This window comes from Phyllostomus discolor, chromosome 2, assembly GCF_004126475.2.
Source record: "Phyllostomus discolor isolate MPI-MPIP mPhyDis1 chromosome 2, mPhyDis1.pri.v3, whole genome shotgun sequence".
NCBI lineage: Eukaryota > Metazoa > Chordata > Mammalia > Chiroptera > Phyllostomidae > Phyllostomus > Phyllostomus discolor.
Genome location: NC_040904.2, coordinates 120,765,595 through 120,785,466, shown reverse-complemented (window position 1 = coordinate 120,785,466; position 19,872 = coordinate 120,765,595). Strand labels below are relative to the sequence as shown.

The 19,872-nt window shown below is 36.3% G+C and overlaps 2 protein-coding genes across 3 annotated transcripts in view; one reads left to right on the top strand and one right to left on the bottom strand.

Annotated features, from left to right (window-relative positions):
- LOC114512850 (centromere protein P) overlaps window positions 1–19,872 on the bottom strand; it is a 284,496-nt gene that overhangs the window by 185,591 nt on the left and 79,033 nt on the right. The gene's annotated exons all lie outside the window — the stretch shown is intronic.
- Window positions 1,387–9,943, top strand: OMD (osteomodulin). Its single transcript, XM_028531981.2, has 3 exons — window positions 1,387–1,920; window positions 7,470–8,423; window positions 9,063–9,943. The coding sequence occupies exons 2-3, from the start codon at window positions 7,484–7,486 to the stop codon at window positions 9,389–9,391; spliced, it is 1,269 nt and encodes a 422-aa protein (XP_028387782.1). The 5' UTR covers window positions 1,387–1,920; window positions 7,470–7,483; the 3' UTR covers window positions 9,392–9,943.

Genomic DNA, 19,872 nt, shown 5'->3' with positions numbered 1-19,872 from the left:
CTACCTTGCTTTATTCTTCTCTGTTGTACTTCACACCACTTCATATGTTTATTTTCTGTTTTCCTCCTCCATGACAACAGGGACTTTTACTGCTGGGTCCTTAGCCCCTAAAACTGCCTTGACAAAGTTGGTGCTCAGTAAATATAAACTAAATTATTAAATAAATGAAAAATATTTATTCTTATTACCATAATTAAGCAGGTCTCAGTCAGGCTTTTCCTATCCAGCAATATGTTATTTAGGCTTGAGATACTGTATTGGCTTCAATCAAACTATAATTGCAGAACATAATTTAGACTTTTTACCAATTCAACTGACTACTCAATCGCTTCAATTATAACCACCTAACTAAAACAGTGCACTGTCACAATCACAGCTTCTACTTTTCCTATAAGGCCTGACTTGAACCACCCTTCCCACCAATTTCCACCCCCTACACCGCCCCCACTGCCAAACTTAAGCCTCCTAGACACCATCAATCCCATTTAAATTTCCTAGACACTTCAATGTAAGCTATCTTGATAAATAACTATAAAGGCACATAAGATTATTTTTGGTTAAGTACACGGATTTGCTCTCTGCTCCTTAGTGTGGAAGCCTAAGGTTTAAGAACAAAGACTAATAGAAAACATATGGAAAAGATCAGGAACAAGATGAGATCTTGGCCCAAATATAGTCTGCCACGTTTTGCATACCAAAGTCTAAAATAATAGATGAGGTTTTTTTCAGTATTGCCAAAGCATCACTTGAAATACCATAAGCTTTTTAAAAATCTGAAGTGTAACAAAATAAATATTGTGATTTTTTTAAACCTAACAGAAAACACAATTTTGAAAGAGAAAGAAAAGCAAAACAAATTCCAGGATTCACTTTACCTTATTAGTTTACACAAGCTTGAAAGAATCTCCCAAAGAATGAACTCAAAGTTTACTGCCAAGAGACACAAATTAACTCTCTGTTTAAAATATGAAAACTTTAGTATAAAAATGTAGCATTTAGGGAGTCAAATGCTACTCTTCAGGAGAGACAGTTTAGAGAAATTAGAACATTTTTTATAATAGTAATTGGTCAGCAGAAGTTCCTGATTCCATCTTATTCAATACTATGAAATTATTTCTTATACTACTAAAAACAGGCAAATCAGAGAAATACCTCATAAAGGCGAAACACACAATTCTATAACAAAGAGATCATTTTTTATTTCAAACGTTATTATAAGCCAATCTAATGAATATATTTGGGAGGAAGGTGATAGCTGATAGAAAAGAGGATATGATTCTTTGTATGGAAAAGTTATATATTTCATCTGTGTGACTGATGACAATCTATTTCATTTAAAAAATTAACTAGATGTGAAATGCTATGTTTCTAATCCTAGTTCCTTGTCTTAATGAAAGGAAGCACCAGTATGAATACAGGATATCAGACAAGCAAGATCTTAAGATTACTCTGAATCCACCTTAAATTCCTGAGACACTGAGCTCCATGTTACAGTGGACCTTAATTTGAAGAATTCTTTTGGCACGAAAATGAAAATAAAAACAGTAATCAGTACATGCTGTTTCATTTAGTTCAGTTTGCCTTTCTTATTAGAGGAAATTCTTACCATACCTCAAAAGCAAATTTAAGGGGAAAAGAAAGAAGTAAGCCACAGAAATCTTACCAAGAACACAAGCATCTCAATTCAAACCCACAAAGCTTTGGATAATGAAAAGAAAAACATAATTTTAATTCAACCCAAGCATTTTCCAGGCAGATTATATTTGCTTAAATTGCTACAGTGATTCAAGAGACAGCCCTATTTAAACATACAGTTACTGAGGATTTTTAAGAGACTGAGTTAAAGAACTTAGGAATTTCTGATTCATTCACAGGATTTGCAAATTCATCAACCCCTGAAAACTAGAGCAAACTCAACAGGTATGGTGACAAAATAATTTTCAATTTTTTAAGAAAGTATTCCTACTCTTAAAAATAAAAAAAAAGTATATTTGATTTGTTTAACATTAAAATAGATTTCAGCCATCATAAAAGCACAATTTTTGTAAGCAGTATCTGGTAAAAGCTACATTAAAACTTTTATTAGCCAAATTATTTGGGAAAAAAGAATTAAAAGTGAATTTAATTTTCAACTTAAGATGTATCCAATAAATAATCTTTGTTTTTACATATTTTTCATTGTGAATGAAAGAGTCTTAGGTTAATGGAATATTTTCCTGTTTCTTTCTGTCTCTCAACTTTAAGTGACAAAAATCTGACAAATGACTTTGAGCAATACATCGGGGCAGTGTTAGAGATTGGGGTGGTAGGGAAGACGGGTATTTATACAAATTTCACTAGGAATTTTCTCAAAATTCTCCATTGATCAAATCCCTGGTATTTAGAACATTTTTGTTTTTATTTGCCTCTTTCACAAAGGAAAGATATGAGGGTACTATCTGGTACTAAAGGATCTATTTGCTTGAGTTTTGGTTAAGATTTAAATGTATTATGGCTAAAAATAATTCTGAGACTTTCATATTTTTAACAGCAAAAGAGTGTTATTTCCTTAGGCCTTGGATGTAGTAGTGACAGCATACTAATTTTACAAAGTTAAATTTAAAACTGCTTTAAAAAAATTCTGAACTATATACTAATTCTTGGTTTCTCATATTCTAGTTTCTGTGGCATAATGAGAAAACAATTAAGTCTATTTTAAAACGATAAAATGCTATGCGGCTTTCCAATTACTTTAAACTTTCAAGAACAAAATTCTATCTCATTTTGATCAGAACTTTCCTGATGAAAGCATGAGTGCTTTTTTCCAAGGTAGAGAAATGTTATGGTATAGAAACTTTTATAGCTATAATACGAAAAATTCGTATTAACAAATAATTTTTCAAACTGGTAACTTATATTTTACTTTCTTTTTCATATTTGTTCTTTTTCTATTGCTTAGTATAATAGGAAAATTAATAGAGTATATTGTGATGGAGACGTATTTAATAGACAAGAGAAGAAGCCACATTCTTTGTGACTAGGTTCATTTCAAGAAATCACTGTGATGACATACACACATGCCTAGAAATATGCAAACATTAGTAGTGATAAGTATTATTAATGAGAGGGAATCTATAATTTATTAAACCAATCTTTCATTCAACAAAATTCTTATCCCTCATACAACGTGAATTGTACTAGGTTCTGTCAAAAATTAGAGGTCAGGAAATGAGATGACTGACAGTGAGCTATAAAGTTTTGCTATGAGTTATCCTATAGGAAAGACATAAATTGTAGAACATAAAATATCAGAAGTAATCAAAATGTGCTTATTAGCAAATGACTGGGAAGAGATTAGATAAATGAAAATTTAGATGAAAAGAAGTAAGACATGATTGTAATGGAAAACTATCATGGGTGAAGTTTGAAGAGTAAGAGGAATAGAAAATAATGGACATATGGATGGAGATGGGATGGATTTCAGATCAGAAAGCTACACTACCAGGCAAAAGGGAATAGGACAAGGTTGAGATACAGGTCCATGCTCCTCAAGGGATAAGGACAATGATGAGTTCAGACTTAGAAGAGAAACCTTTTTTCTTAGATAGCCAAAGAGACCGAAACAGACAAGAGAATCCCTTTATTTTCAGAGAGACCCCCTCATCACAAGGTCTTGATTCCAGGTTAAAGGTATGCAATTAGGTTCAGGATCAAAAGTATCATCTAGGTCTCCTTTTTGTTCACAATAATTTATCATAATTACTGAACAGAGTTGTAATTTTAATCCTCAAATGTAAGGTTACTAATTAATGATTGCTAGTGTTCTTAACACAAGAATAAAATTCAGAGTTCTGATGAACAACACTCTTTTCAAAGTTCAACTGTTTAACAGTAAGCTTCTGAGACCCTCTTAAACGTCCTGACCCCACCCAAATGTGTATCTCTGCCTCTGCTTCTACTTTCACCTTTCTAGGACACAGCAAACTTATAGAACCCCAACTCCATGGTGCAGTGAGACTGACATGAAGTATGACAAGTACTTAAAAAATTAGTATGCTATACTGAGTATATAATAAATTATTATAAATTAAATACGTAAGTTATTATCAACTACAGAATAAAATGTTTAGGATTTTCTATACCTATTCCTGTTAACATCCCAAAGCCTGGGTCAAATGATGCCTATAAAAACTTCCCTGTCTCCCCCAAGAAGGGTTAAGCTATTAACTCCCAAAGCACTGGTGTCTCTGCTATAAACCATATTTCCCTCTGCCTGAGAATATAGTTTGCTGTGTTGTGTTCCTCTCACACACTAAACTATAAGATCTTTATGGAAAGGACCATGCCTTCACATCTTCATTTCTGTGTCCCCCACTAGGCACTGGATCTCACCCCTAGAAATAATTCAAGACATGCTTTGACTGGAATAACTCAACCAAATTAAGTAACTACCAGCAGTTGCAAGGTCCTTTCCTAACCTAATTCACATACAACATCTAGTATAAGTCACTAACTACAGCAGATGAAAGGGCACTTCCAATCAGACTCACTGAGGAGTTTCTTGCACCACCCTCCTCATCTAGATCAGCCAGCAGTAAATACTACCCCTTGGAATTAGACCACACCCCTTCACTTCTTCTCCTCCCAGGTTTCTCTCCTATTTCATCCATGAACATTGCTGTATGAACACCACAGCTCAACTATATTAATACATTAAATTAGGTAATATATTACCTATAGTGTAAATTCTTTAGGTCAGAATTCAGGCCCTCCAGATTTTGGGTTAGATTGGTTCTAACAGTTTTATTTTGTTTCTTCAACAGTTAACCACCAGTTCCCCAACACCCCACTCTGTGTTGCTTATATATTTTTGCTCATCTTTTATATCTGGAAATCTTTCCCATTTCCCTCTACGAGCACCCTAATATTCCTTCAAAGTTTGGTCAAACTGCATATCCTCCATGAATCCCATAGATAAGAAGGAACAATGATTCCTTCATAAGAAGGAACAATGATTAAGTCTCTTCAGATTTGCAATAGAAAACTTTATGAGTTTCAAAATCAAAGGCTGTTTGCCCTGACCTGTGTGGCTCAGCTGGTTGGATGTCATTCCCCCAATCCAAAAGGCTGCTGGTTCGATTCCCAGTCAGGGCACATGCCTGGGTTGGGGGTTCAGCCCCCAACTGGGACACATATGAGAGGCAACCAATCCATGTTTCTCTCTCACATAGAAGTTCTTCTCCCTCTTTCTCCCTCCCTCTAACAATAAATAACCACAGATTGGTTAAAAAGATCAAATCATTGCTATTTTGGCATTTTCTATAGATAGGGATAAGAATAATATATAATGAAAAAATATATCAGAGTAAATGATTGATTCTATTTTCTTAGATAAATAAGAATGATAGATTCTATTTTCTTAGTATAAATAAGACACAAGGTCATCATTCAAAATCAACAAGGAACTGAGGTTTTAGAGGCCTGTCTAAAAGAAAGGGAAGGGAAATGCCTAAGTAGATGCTGCTGGGCAGCATTTGAATGGTCATAAATTTAAAGTTAAACCAGTTGGTAGGGTCCTGTTTTTTTCTTGTAATAGTCTCAGCTACTTGAGTTAGGCTGAGAGTAGATGGAGAATTGAAGTAACCAGTAAAGTATGGGCCAGAGAGTTTATGGCATGTAAAAAGGAATGATGGCAGTGATGCACTCACTAGGGCCTAGGTTGGTAAGAAGAAATTGTGTACTGGGAGGTATGGATAAGAGGCCATGAAAAAATAGTAGGAACGATATATTTTAGGTCACACTGAAGTTAAAGAATTACTGCAGTTAGAGTTACTACATGGAGTAAGTTACAAAGACAGTAGGTAGTGGTCAGAGTGTGAAGGGGCTGCAGCACTAATAATGACAAGACCCATGGAATGGTAAGGAAGACTAGAGAAAATATAAGTGAAAGAAAAACGATCAAGGGCCTCTGACTCTACTTGAATAACTACTTCAATTCCCAAATAAACATAATTTACATCTTCCAATTTTTAATTTCTGATGAGGAAACACAAAACTGGAATGTTAGGGTCTACGACTGCTTTTCTAAAATGAGATTCTATCAGAGAAAATGATTTAAGTAATTATTTTCAAAATTATCCCAATGAAAAAATAACAAGTACCATTCTAGATAAATAGGATATAACTCATTTCATTGCATACAATGTGTTAAGACATTCATTTTTTCATGAAACCCTGGATGACAGAGAAACATGGCCTCTGAAAAAAAGAGGTATGATTCTTTTTATTTTACAACATAATTATTCCATCTGAATCGTTTTAAACTTGCAAAACACACTTCATATGACCCTAACAACTACCAGATGAGATAAACAGGCAAGCATTTATAATTCTTAATTTTATTAGTGAGGCAAGAGGCAGATATGTTAAGTGACTTTATCATCATAAGTGCCAGAACTTAAATGAAGGGTTTCAGGCTCCTCATCCAGTACACAATCCACCGTTTACTACAACTTCAAGTTTCAGCATGAGTGCTGATTGTCTGCTTTTCTCAAGCTGAGCACTCCTTCCATTATAAGCCCAACCCACACATACCCTTCTACTCAATGCATTACACGTCTCTCTGATTCTCCACTTGACCTAAACTCCTGGGATACAACACAGAGTGTTTTTAATATCTGTATATAAACCTTAACTCAAAAATATAAGTAGAAAGAAGGAAATTAGGAAGGTAGTAAGCAAAATGTATAGCATAACCTATTAGAAACTAAAAAAAAGTGGTAAAAAGTAAATATTGTATGTCTTTTTGCAATTTGAATTAGTTGTTTGAGTAGACTCAGAGATGAAATAACTGGATTTTGGAAACTTTCATGGGGAAAATCTGAAGTCATGGTTAGGCTTGGACAGAGAACAGGAAGAGGAAACACGATAGCTATTTTTAATATCTCAAGCTCTCACATAAAAGGAAGTGTTTCATGTTTTCTCAAAGGGCAGAAAGAAGCATTACCAGTAAACAGAAATTGAGTGGGAAACTTCTGGTTAATATTAAAAAAGAAACTCTTAGATAAAAGCTCTCTAACTAAAACATCAGGTCTCTCCTCTTATCAGTAGTGGCCATTACCAAGGGACCAAATAGTCAATGAGAACACCCATCATTTAGAGTAAAGGAAACACCAACTTTGTAGTTGAGACATCATGCTATCACTGAAAATCTATAGTCTAGGAAACTAGCAAGACAGACTGAAATTCTCTTAAAAGAGGGTTATTTGGTCTGGTTCCATATAACATGTGACTTTAAAAAGGAAAAAAACCTCCTTACTGTGATATAAACATTAATTTTGGCTTCGTATTGCCCATTCATTCTGAACATTCTTTTTATATTTCAATATATATAGATATTATATGTTTTGTGTAACTGTCAGTTTATGCAAAAATTTTTATAAATTTCATTCACTTTTCTTACAATATATTTCCTTTCCTCCTTGGAATAGGACAAAAAGAGACTATGGGCTTTTTAAGTCCAGTATGTATACTTTTCTTCTTGCTTGGACTCAAAGTATATTGCCAATATGAAAGTTATCAATGGGATGAAGATTATGACCAAGAGCCAGATGACGTTTACCAACCAGAATTCCATTTTCATCAAAATATAGACTATGGAGTACCTTTTCATCAGTATACGTTAGGCTGTGCCAGTGAGTGCTTCTGTCCACCCAACTTTCCATCATCCATGTACTGTGATAATCGCAAACTTCAGAGTATCCCAAGTATTCCGGCACACATTCAGCAAGTCTACCTTCAGTTCAATGAAATTGAGGCTGTGACTGCAGATTCATTCATCAATGCAACTCATCTTAAAGAAATCAATCTCAGTCACAACAAAATTAAATCTCAAAAGATTGATCACGGTGTGTTTGCTAAGTTGTCAAATCTACTACAACTTCACCTACAGCATAACAATTTAGAAGAATTTCCATTTCCTCTTCCTAAGTCTTTGGAGAGACTTCTTCTTGGTTACAATGAGATCTCCAGATTGCAGACAAATGCAGTGGATGGGCTAGTAAACTTGACTATGCTCGATCTCTGTTATAATCATCTTGATGATTCTATGTTACAAGAAAAAAACCTTGTCAAAATGGAAAAATTAATGCAGCTCAACCTATGCAACAACAGATTAGAATCAATGCCTCCTGGTTTGCCTTCTTCACTTATGTATTTGTCTTTAGAAAATAATTCAATTTCTTCTATCCCAGAAAATTACTTCAATGAACTTCCAAAACTTCATGCTCTAAGAATGTCACACAACAAACTACAAGACATCCCATATAATATTTTTAATATTTCTAACCTTGTAGAGCTCAATGTTGGACATAATAAACTGAAGCAAGCATTCTATATTCCAAGAAATTTACAACACCTATACCTAGAAAATAATGAAATTGAAAGTATGTAAAATTTCATTATTTTTAAAAGACAGAGTGTTTACAAATCTATGCTTTATACATTGTTGAAAATGAGTTGCTTTGAAGTTCACCCCAAGAGAGGAGTGCTATGAGGTTTATAGCCTTTCCTATTAAATTTTATCACTTTGAACACTGAGAAGTAGTACTGTAGAGTATATGAAGAAATATGATATGAGTACCTAGAGAAGTGTGGCTAGGCAAATGCAGAAATTGGCCCCAGAGAAAGGTATAAAATTTATAGTTTTATCTATTAAATTTTATCACTTTGAATACTGAGGAACAGTAGTACTGTAGAGTGTATGAAGAAATATGAGTATTCTGAGTAGGGGGACTATAGGTGATTTTCATTTTTTCTTGAGGCTGTTTCTACTAAAATTTATTATTTTAATAATATAGTAATTAAATTACTAAATTTTCAATGAAGTCATCATTTATTTTGATAATATAAAACTCATTTAGTTTTATTTTCATTTTATTTGATTACTATAAAAATATTTAAGCCTAATTCTACTTATAAGTATTCTAATTAGTAAAACTATAGCTATGTAAAATTTTAATAAAGTCCACTATAGGATTATGAATGTAATATAGCAGGATTAATTTTTAATTTGTATTTTTCAGATATCAATGTTACAGTGATGTGTCCATCTGTTGACCCACTATATTACCACCATTTAACATACATTCGTGTGGACCAAAACAAGCTAAGAGAGCCTATAAACTCATACATTTTCCTCTGCTTCCCTCATATACATAGTATTTATTATGGTGAACAAAGAAACATTAATGGTCAAACAATACAACTGAAGACCCAAGTTTTAGGGAGATTTCAAGATGATGCTGATAGTGAAGATCAGGATGATCGTCATGAAGGCTCAGAACAAGAAGGAACAGAAGAAAACATTGACACTCACTATTATGGAAACCAAGAATGGCAAGAAACTTTATAGATATACATTTATTCACAAAACTTACAGCTTACAACAATATACGAAGAATTATGTGTTGGGATAAGATCAAATACTTGAGTTTAAATTGTCAGTAACATCTGCATCATCACATAGGATGAGAATTTATTTCATCACAACCTGTACTTAGCAAATTTTAGCAATTGTCCAAAATGTCACAGCTTTTACTGTGTTCCATTTTAACTGACATAAATGTTTTTTATAGTAAATTCACTAAAGAAAGGTTTATTTGTTTTAGTTACATAAATATTTTCTAATAAATAACTGCTTTGTTGTTCACAAGGTTAAGTTAATGTTAGCACAAGGAAGTATATCAACATTATTAAACACTTCTATTTTTCTAGCACAATGAATTAGAAACATACATGCACATCTGCCAATGTTTATTTACAGTGTTCAAACTGCATAAAGTTCCTTTAAAATATGAACACAGGCTTTGACATCCTTTTTAGATCTTATAATCACATGTTATTTAATCTATCATTTTGAAGTATTTTAAGTATACTTATAATAAAGATGATCTAACTGCTGTGATGAAACTTGCTTGATTTATCAGTCTAAAACATTTTACAGAACTCCTCAGATAAGTAATAAAAGCAAATCTGGGGCTGCCTACACAGGGAACCCAAAGCACAAAAATAACAATTTGGATAATGTGCAAAGACGAGACAAGTAAAACTATATATTTTTAATGTATTATATTGGTTATGCTATTATATTATCCCATTTTTTCCCTCCCCTTTACTCCCCTCCACCCTGCACTCCCTCCCTCCAGCATTCACCCTTTAGTTCACGTTCATGAGTCATACATATAAATTCTTTGGCTGCTCCATTTCCTATACTGTTCTTAACCTCTCCCTGTCTTGTTTTCTACCCACCATTTATGCTTTTTATCCCCTGTACCTTTTCCCCCATGCTCCCCATTCCCCACTGATAACCCTCCATGTGCTCTCCATTTCTGTGAATCTGTTCCTATTCTGGTTGTTTGCTTAGTTCATTTTTGGTTTTGTATATTTTTTAGGTTCAGTTTTACAGTTGTGAGTTTGTTGTCATTTTACTGTTCATATTTCTTATCTTCTTTTTCTTAGCTAAGTCCCTTTAACATTTCATATAATAATGGCTTGGTAATGATGAACTCCTTTAACTTGACTTTCTCAGGGAAGCATTTATCTGCCCTTCCATTCTAAATGACAGCTTTGCTGGATAGAGCAATCTTGTACGTAGGTCCTTGCCTTTCATGACTTTGAATAATTCTTTCCAGCCCCTTCTTGCCTGCAAGATTTATTTTGAGAAATCAGCTGATAGTCTTATGAACACTCCTTTGTGGGTAACTGTCTCCTTTCCTCTTGCTGTTTTTAAGAATCTCCCTTCTCTTTCATCTTGCATAATGTAATTACGATGTGCCTTGGTTTGTGCTTCCTTGAGTCCAACTATTTTTGGACACTCTGAGCTTCCTGGACTGCCTGGAAGTCTATTTCCTTTGCCAGATTGGGAAAGTTCTCCTTCAGTATGTTTTCAAGTAAGTTTTCCATCTCTTGCTCTTCCTCTTCTCCTTCTGGTACCCTTATGATTAGGATGTTGGAACGTTTAAAGATGTCCTGGAGGTTCCCCTAAGCCTCTCCTCATTGTTTTGAATTCTTGTTTCTTCATTCTGTTCTGAATGTTTATTTCTTCCTTCTGGTCCAAATTGCTGATTTGCTTCCCAGTTTCCTTCCCTTCACTGTTGGTTCCCTGTATATTTTTCTTTATTTCACTTTGCATAGCCTTCACTTTTTCCTGTATTTTGTGACCATACTTAACCATTTTGTGAGCATCCTGATTCACCAGTGCTTTGAACTCTGAATCTGATTTGTTGGCTATCTCTTCATTGCTTGGTTCTATTTTTGGAGCTTCGACCTTTCCTTCATTTGGGCCGTATTTTTTTTGTCTTGGTTCTCCTGTTACATTGTAAGGGGCAGAGTCTTAGGTATTCACCAGGACGCAGCATCCCACCTCACTGCGCTGTGGTGCTATATGTGGGAGTGGGGTCAGAGAGGGAACAATGCAGCTTGCTCAGCTCTCAGCAGCTTTCAGTTACTTCCCCTGCTACCTACAAGCAAATTGGGCCCTTCTGGTGCTGATTCCTGGGTGGGTGGGTTTGTGTACATCCTAGGACCCTGTGAGTCTCTCAAATGAACTCTCCTATGAGGCTGAGAGTTTCTCCCACCCCACAATCCCCACATGTTTTTACAGCCAGAGGTTTTGAGGCTTTATTTTCCCGTGCTGGTACTCTGGGTTACATGGTCTGCCTTGCTCCCCAATTGTTCCTCGTGGTTCATCTGCACACAAATGAAGGACCGCCTGGTCCACCAGTCACTGCCTTGCCCACCCACTCCTCCAGCTATTTCCTTGCTGCATATCCTCTCCATACCTGGCTGCCCATCTCTGCCCCTCCTATCAGTCTGAATGAATGTTTCTTCTTTAACTTCTTAGTTGTCGGACTATCATACAGTTCAATTTTCTTGCAGTTCTGGATGTTTTTTGTTTTTAAATTTGTTGTTGTCCTTCTTTTGGTTGTGTGAGGATGCAAAGTGTATCTAACTATGCCTCCACCTTTGCCGGAAGCAAAAAGCTATGTTTTAGAAGCAGTTTTCAAGTGGCAAGTCTTTATTTTTTTTGGAAATGAGACAGTTTAAAATGAATCCTGTAATGTTCTTTATATCTTTAAGTTATTAGCATTTAACAGAAACAGTAGCCATGTCTCTAGGGACAAGCTGAACAATCCAAACTGAACACAGACAATATTCCATTCTTTCATTCAATTAATATTCATCAAGTCATTTGGGGTGTAGGGCTTAACAATTAGAGGTCAAGAAATGGGGCATCTATATGCGCCTGTGACACTGTAAGATACAGGTTGTGAGGATAAAAGGTGAGAGCAAAATTCTAGTGATGTGGGTAAAGCCCACTTTCAACAGTGGTAAAAAAAAGTTTTAGGACCACCTACCCCTTTAATGAAAATTTTAAAATAGGACTATACATTTAAATTTGTATTAGGAGCTAATAAGTGGAAAACACTGCGGGTGTTTCAGGAAGGAAGAAATATATTATATATCTTACCTAGAACAATTTATAAGTTACTAGGAAGCTATCACAGAAATGTAAATCAAAGCCACATTGAGATACCCTTTCACACTAACAGTTGCAGGCTGACAGTTCTTGGGGAGATTGGGAGTGGAGAGTTGGAGCAAAAAAAAAAAAAGAACTCACAGACAGACAACAATGTGTGGTGACTGTCGGGGGGGTGGAGGTAGAAGAGGGGATGGGGAGATAAAGAGTAGTGGGAAAAATACATTAAAAATGAACCATTAAAAAACACCAAGTCTTGCCCTGGCTGGTGTGGCTCAGTGGATTGAGTGCCGACCTGCAAACCAAAAGGTTGCCAGTTTGATTCCCAGTCAGGACACATGCCTGGGTCGTGGACCAGGTCCCCAGTAGGGGATGTGTGAGAGGCAACACATTGATGTTTCGCCCCCTCTCTTCCTTTCCCCCTCCCCCTCTCTCTAAAAGTAAATAAATAAAATCCTTAAAAAAAAAATACCAAGTCTTAGCAAGGAGGTACAAAAGTTGAACCCTCATGCTCCACTGGTTGGGATATTAGCTGGTGCAGCTGTTTTAGAAAGCAGTCAGGCAGTTCTTCAAAAAGTAACTTACCTATGACATAACAGTTCCACTCCTAGAAGTATACCCAAGAGAAACACTCACATATGTTCACAGAAAAACATTTTCATAACAGTATTACCCATTAACAGCCTTAAAGCACCCAGATATCTATCAGCTGATAAACTGATAAGCAACCTGTGGTATTTCCACACAAGGAAAATATTATTCAGCCAAAAGAAGCAATGAAGTAATGATACATACTGCAACATGAATGAACCAGGAAAATATTACACTAGTGAAAAGTCAATCAGAGCAGACCCCATATTATATCATTCCTTTTACATGAAATGTCCAGAACATGCAAATCTACAGAAACAGATAGATTACTGGCTGCCTAGGGCTAGAGAGAAGGGAAATGGAAGAGAAGTGTGGAGTACTGACAATGCGTAGAAGTGCAGTAAGCAGTTAAACAGCAGAACAAGGATGATGGACCAGGTACAGAAGGTCACCAGAGCAGAAAGACCCAGGTCTTTCTGCCAGGTGCCTAGCAACAGGCAAAACTGAGAAAAACGAGGACCTTGTTCCCAGAGTAACCTTTCTTCCCCTAGCATATCACACACAGGTTGTTGGTTTGGACTATCCTGATCTTTCATATGATTAGTCATGTGGTTTAGGTCACTTGAACTTTCCTACATAAAGATATTGGTAGGCCTCAGTTGTGTTTCACCTCCAGCCCCAGAAAAGCAACAAAACCAGACAAATTTGGCAATGGCTGCCTGCAGATGAGCTGCACTGACTAATGACCCCCCTCATCCTCCTTCCCTCCCTGCCCTGACCAATCAGTAGAAACAATGACGCTAAAAGGACACACCTGGAAATTGATAAATATTCTATTGAAATCCTTCCCTGGAACCTCTCCTAAAATTTCCACCCTTAAAAGCCCTTAGGATGGAGAATCCAGTGGGGTTCTCCCTTCTGGGAGCAGGACCGAGCCTTTCTCCTCCCCCTTCTTTTCCTCCTCCCCCTTCTCTTCCTTGAAAGTGCTTTACCTTCCTTTCTCCTAAGTTCCAAAGGCCCTTCTTTTGCCTCTGTAACTTATCTCCTGAGCCCATTTCTTCCACCACCCACTTCTACCTCTGTGACTTTCTCAATAACTTTTTTTCTTATAGTGTAAGTCTTCGCTCTGAATTCTTTCCTAGTCAAAACTCAAGTGCCCAGGTTGCTGAACCAAGGTCTGGTCTGGACCCACCCATCTAATACGTGGTGTTGTTCTTGCCACCAACAGAAGGTTCCTTTCGGGGATGATAAAAATATTATAAAGTTTATTGTGATGATGGTTGTACAAGCCTGAAAATATTAAAGTACAAGTCTGTATATATTAAAAAGGTGACTTGTATGAGATATGAAATATCTCAATAAAGCTGTTATTAAAAAATTTAAGGAAGAAGACAAAACAATTCACTCTAACACATGGAAGAAAGAAATAAAATGTTTAAGTGGCAGAAACTATGCAAAGTTCTGTGATTACAGATATCCTAGTTTTACTTCTGGCCAGGATATGGTGAAGTAGTTGAAGGCTTCACAAATGTGTGAGTAGGAACTGAATGGTAAGGGTAGAGAAAGCATGCTCCCAGAGCAAGAGTAATATAGAAATGTGGTAATCACTTATTTCACCTCTTCACAGTTAAAAATAAAAATAAAACCTTACAATTTTCAGAATTTTGGACCTTCTATTTTTTATCTCCTCCTAAACTGATAAAAGAAAATACATTTTAATCCTCAAAGAACAGCCTTATCTAAGAACACAGTTACACAATTTAGCAACTCAGAATAAGGAATTTGAAATCAGATGTGCCTGAATAGAAGCCTGACTTCATACTTCTAATTAAGCTAGGTAACTTTCAGTAAGTTCATTTACTTCTGGAAGCTTCCCCCTCCCCATTTCCATAAGGAAGGAGGTTCTCACAGAGCTGTTAGAGGATAAAGAGAAACAGTGTACATTAACAAGGGATTTAACAAGCCTATGATAGTCACAGGTATCCAACAAGCAGGAACCATTTCAGCATGTTCAACCCAGCAACCTGTTGAATTTATACACTCCCCAAATGTCAGCTGTGTTGCACACACCTCAGTGCCCTCTCAGAGACCCCAAAACAGAATCAACAGTCTTTGGGATTTCTTCCAAGATTCTACTCATACAAAAGATCAGTGAACAAGAGAGACTTCACTAAAGGTTTCATTAGGGAGAGAGAGGAGGGCGCTTAAATCACACATGGACAACAAACATAGTCCAAGTCACTATCTGATAGTTCAGCTCAAAGGCCTGCCAGGGGGCAGAGGATGGTTTCTTCCAACCCCTTAAATGGCACTCTGGCCACAGTATAAGGTCAAATCCTCCAGTATATTAGGAAGAAGTCAACTCTGCTCTGGCTCCTCCTTCCAAAGGCCCTCTAGCTATAGGGCCCAAAGAGAATACAAGTTAACAACTATCTTTGTTACTTGAAAATGCTCTAAAGAATCCTCCCCAAGTATTTCTCATTAAAAACAGAACAAAACAACCCTAATGCTTTCCCTAGGAGAAAGTGAAGAATAAAGTATTTCTTCAACTAGTACATCAAAACTGCAGGCATCTACCAGAGCTACTGATACAACCAGTGATTTGATAGTTATAACAGGAAATAAAAAGATGAAAATTCATCTATTTTTTCATTACATTTCAAAGTATTAGTTATATTAGCTATTAGGCTGAACCATGTGACCACTAACAAATAAATGCATATCACACCATGAACCCAAGCTTAATTAATAAACATAAAAGTATAATATACATTTAGTTTATAGAAAGAAAATAAAAATAAATACTATTTCATACATTTGTTGACAATAGTTAAGAATTTTTAGTTTAGTTAAATATTACTTGAAACACTCCACATTTGCCATTATTCCTCAAACTGGAACCACTAAACTAGAATGCAGATGTGTATGTATCATGTGAAACACTTAACAACTCCACAAGAACAAAAGAAAGAAACCTTGTTTGTTCTGTATACTTTTACTGTTGCAGAGAATATGACCCCAAGGATGGCTAGAATTAAAACCCTGGTTTCCTGATTCCAAATCCATTTTTTTCCTAAATCTTAGAAATAAAGTATAATAGCAGCTGGACACAAAATTAAATCACAGTGGCTAGAAATCCAAAATTTCTTATATTCCAGTTGCTTAAATAAATATAACTATTCCTAGCAAGTAAAGATCACAGAATCATGAACATGTCTGTCATTACAACCTAAATATGTTACAAATTAACTAAATGAAGATTTATACACTATTCAGTAAAACTGAACTCACAAATATGTTACATTTTTAACACAAACCCCCCCTTATATTGAATCATAATACCCCTCCCTTTAAACATTACCCTTTAGTTTGAGAAGTTCTCAGTTCTCATTTGTATTTCATTTGACAAAATGACAGGTCTTCAGGCAAGAGCATGAGATTTGAGATGGAGATTCAAACCATAGACTTTCCACAAAATCCTAGAATATTGTATTTAAAGGAATCTATAAATATCTGGCAACTCAGTGGTTCCCAATGGGAATGATTTTACCCTCAGGGGACATTTGGCAATCGATGTCTTGAGACAAATTTTGGTTGTCACTGTGAGGGTGGGTAGAAAGTGGGTTACTAGCCTCTAGTGAGCAGAGAGCAGGATGCTGCTGAAATGTCCTATAGTGCACGTAACAGTCCCTATCAAAAAAAATATCCAGTCCAAAATTTAATGGTGCTGAGGTTAAGAAACTACAGGAACTGGATTCTAGTCTAACAGATAAAGAAAATAAAGCCAGAACTAATGCTTACATGTTCTGACTCCTAAGTTAAACTTCCAGTAAAGTTAGAGGATAAAGAAAATAAAGAAAAGACTCTTCTCATTTGTAGTTTTTTGAAACTCAGTCTACTTATTAGTTACTTGTTCTTTGTCAGTAAAACTAAGCATCCTTCTCCTCCAAAAAAAAAAAATAAAACTAAAAATTCTCCTGGAAAACGTTTCTTTCCTGACCAGAGCGGAGGGGGCCGATAACAGAGGAAGGAAGGGGAAGGGTGAAGGAACATATATAAAGGACCCATGGGCAAAGACAATGGCAGAGGAAGGGGTACAAGGAGGATGGTGGGTAGGGCAGGGGAGAGTAATGGGTAGAGGGAAATGGGGACAACTGTACTTGAACAACAATTAGAAAAAAAAAACAAACACCTTCTTCTATTCAACACATTTTTGGTTGCCTGCTGCTGAGAGATAATTAAGGAGGTAGAATGTACAGCACGATGGGACACCTTCAAGAATACAAAATTCTACAAAGGTACAAAGAATAATGCAGTAGGGTCACCAAAAAGAACTCCACAGAGAAAACTCACTCAATTTTGGATAAACGCCTGCTCTTGAGCCTTAGACAACTTTCATCTTTTATTACTGTGCAGTGAAAGCCAAATAGCTTTCTACTAGGATATAATAGTTCTTTGTAGAGTAGAAAACAATGTAAATGTCAAACATATTTTCTTCTGGGAACTGTACAGTAAAGAAGTTTACCCCAAAGAGAGGTAACAAATATCTTTCTTCAGAACTGGAGTCATCTCACCAAGATCTTAGGGCAGAACCAGTCACACAATGATAGTCTTCGGGTTGGGGTGGACATACCAGAAAGAGACAGCAAGACCACGTGACTTAGGATGGGGACTTTGAGTCATGCAGTATCAGTATCGACCTGGATGCTGAGTTCAACCATGTGGACACTTGATAAATTATGCCTATGTAATAAAGCCCCAATTTTAAAATAACTGAACAGCAAGGTTTGGTAACACTTTTCTGGTTGGCAAGGTATGTTGTCACATCAATGCCAGGTGGGTAATGCAATGAGAGACAATGGAAGCTCTGCACTTTGAAACCCTCCCAGATTCTGCCTAAAGTATCTCTAGTTGGCTGATATTTATGTATATTCTTCCCTAATAAACCATAACTAAAATGACTTTCAGTGAGTTCTATGAGTCCTTATAGCAAATTATCAAAAGTGTGGGTGGTTTTGAGAACCCCCCCAAACTTGCAGTTGATGTAAGAAGTGAGGATGGTCTTGGGGACTATGTCCTCAAACTGTGTTTGGCTAACTCTGGGCAAGAAGATGGGTTTTTTAACCAGTGCAAATCTGAGTATGTTTAGTTTCTTGTTCTGTGTTGTTTTTTCACTTCAGAGTGGCTGTGACCTCTGACTTGCTTCTAAACAACAGAACATGGCAAAAGTGAGATGACATATATGTGATTATATGTGCATGATTGCTATAAAGGCTATACTGTCCATCTTGCTGGAAGACTATCTCCCTTTCTAGCTGTGAAGAAGCAACCTGCCTTGTTAGGAGCTGCCTGATGGAAGAGACCACATTGCAAGGAACTAGGGTGGCCTTTGGCCAACATCTGGCAAGACAATGAGGCCCTTAGTCCCACATTCTGCAAGGATCTATGGCGAACAACCACAATGGCTCACACATGGATCCTTTACTTTACTCAACTCTTGTAGTGAGGGTGCAGCCCTAGCCAACGACTTGATTACAGCTTTCAGGTAAGATCCTGAGGCAGAGAACCAAGCAAAGCCATGCCTAGACTCCTGACCCACAGAAACTGTGAGATAATAAATGTAAGTTATTTTAAGCCATTCATGAATGCCAATAATGCATGCAATAGACAAATAGCGGTATTCTTCAGGAATGTGACATTAGTGAGATATTTCTAATATTAAAATAAGATCAAATCACTACTGGCTAAAAACAAAAATCCTTCAGTGGTCTCTCACTGGCTACAAAATAAAGCCCAAATACCTTAGCAGAGTAAAAACAATCTCCTAAACCTGAACTCTAGTCCTCTGTCTGATCTCTACTTATGGGCCACTGCCTCACCACCTCTCTCTATCCCTTCAAGCTCCAGCCATATATAACTAATAACTTTTTTCAATTATTTACCCTCCCCACCTATGTAATGCTCCCCTTCCTCGAACATCTCACCCTCTGTCACCATCGCCACTTGTCACCCATTTTCTTTTTTTTATTATTATTATTTTTGGCAGCTAGAATTAAGTAATTTAATTCTTTTTTTTAAAGATTTTATTTATTTATTTTTAGAGAGGGAAGGGAGAGAGAGAGAGAGAGAGAGAGAAACATCAATGTGCAGTTGCTGCGGGTTATGGCCTGCAACCCAGGCATGTACCCTGGCTGGGAATCGAACCTGGGACACTTTGGTTCCCAGCCTGCGCTCAATCCACTGAGCTACGCCAGCCAGGGTCCATTTTCTCTACATGTGTCAGTATGGTACAGCCTCTGTGGTCTCATCCTCTTTCAGGCTATTACAGCCTGCACATTTCTGTGTAATAGGTTCCATTGTGCATGCTATGGTTTCTTAGCTGCCCTTCCTACTGATTTAGTAAAAAGGGGAGAAACTGAACTTTTCTCGTCTGTGCTTATTTTGTCTGTAGTTCTGGCAGAGAATGGGTGCTCGATAAACTTTTACTAAATGAATGAATGCCAAAAGAACTATATTCCTAGTCATAACTTTTTTCTAAAAAGATATAATCCACAAAGTAATTTTTTGTAGTACAAAATATCAAACTATATATACCATTAGTAAAACTACTAATCTCTAAGATTCTCTAAATCTGACATTTAATACCTACTCAGTTCACCTCTCTACCTTCTGTTAAACCTGCCAAACAATGTGAAAAAAATTAGTATCTTATGTTCATAATTAGATATTTTCAATGACTTTAAAAAGTTGATTATACCCTTAAA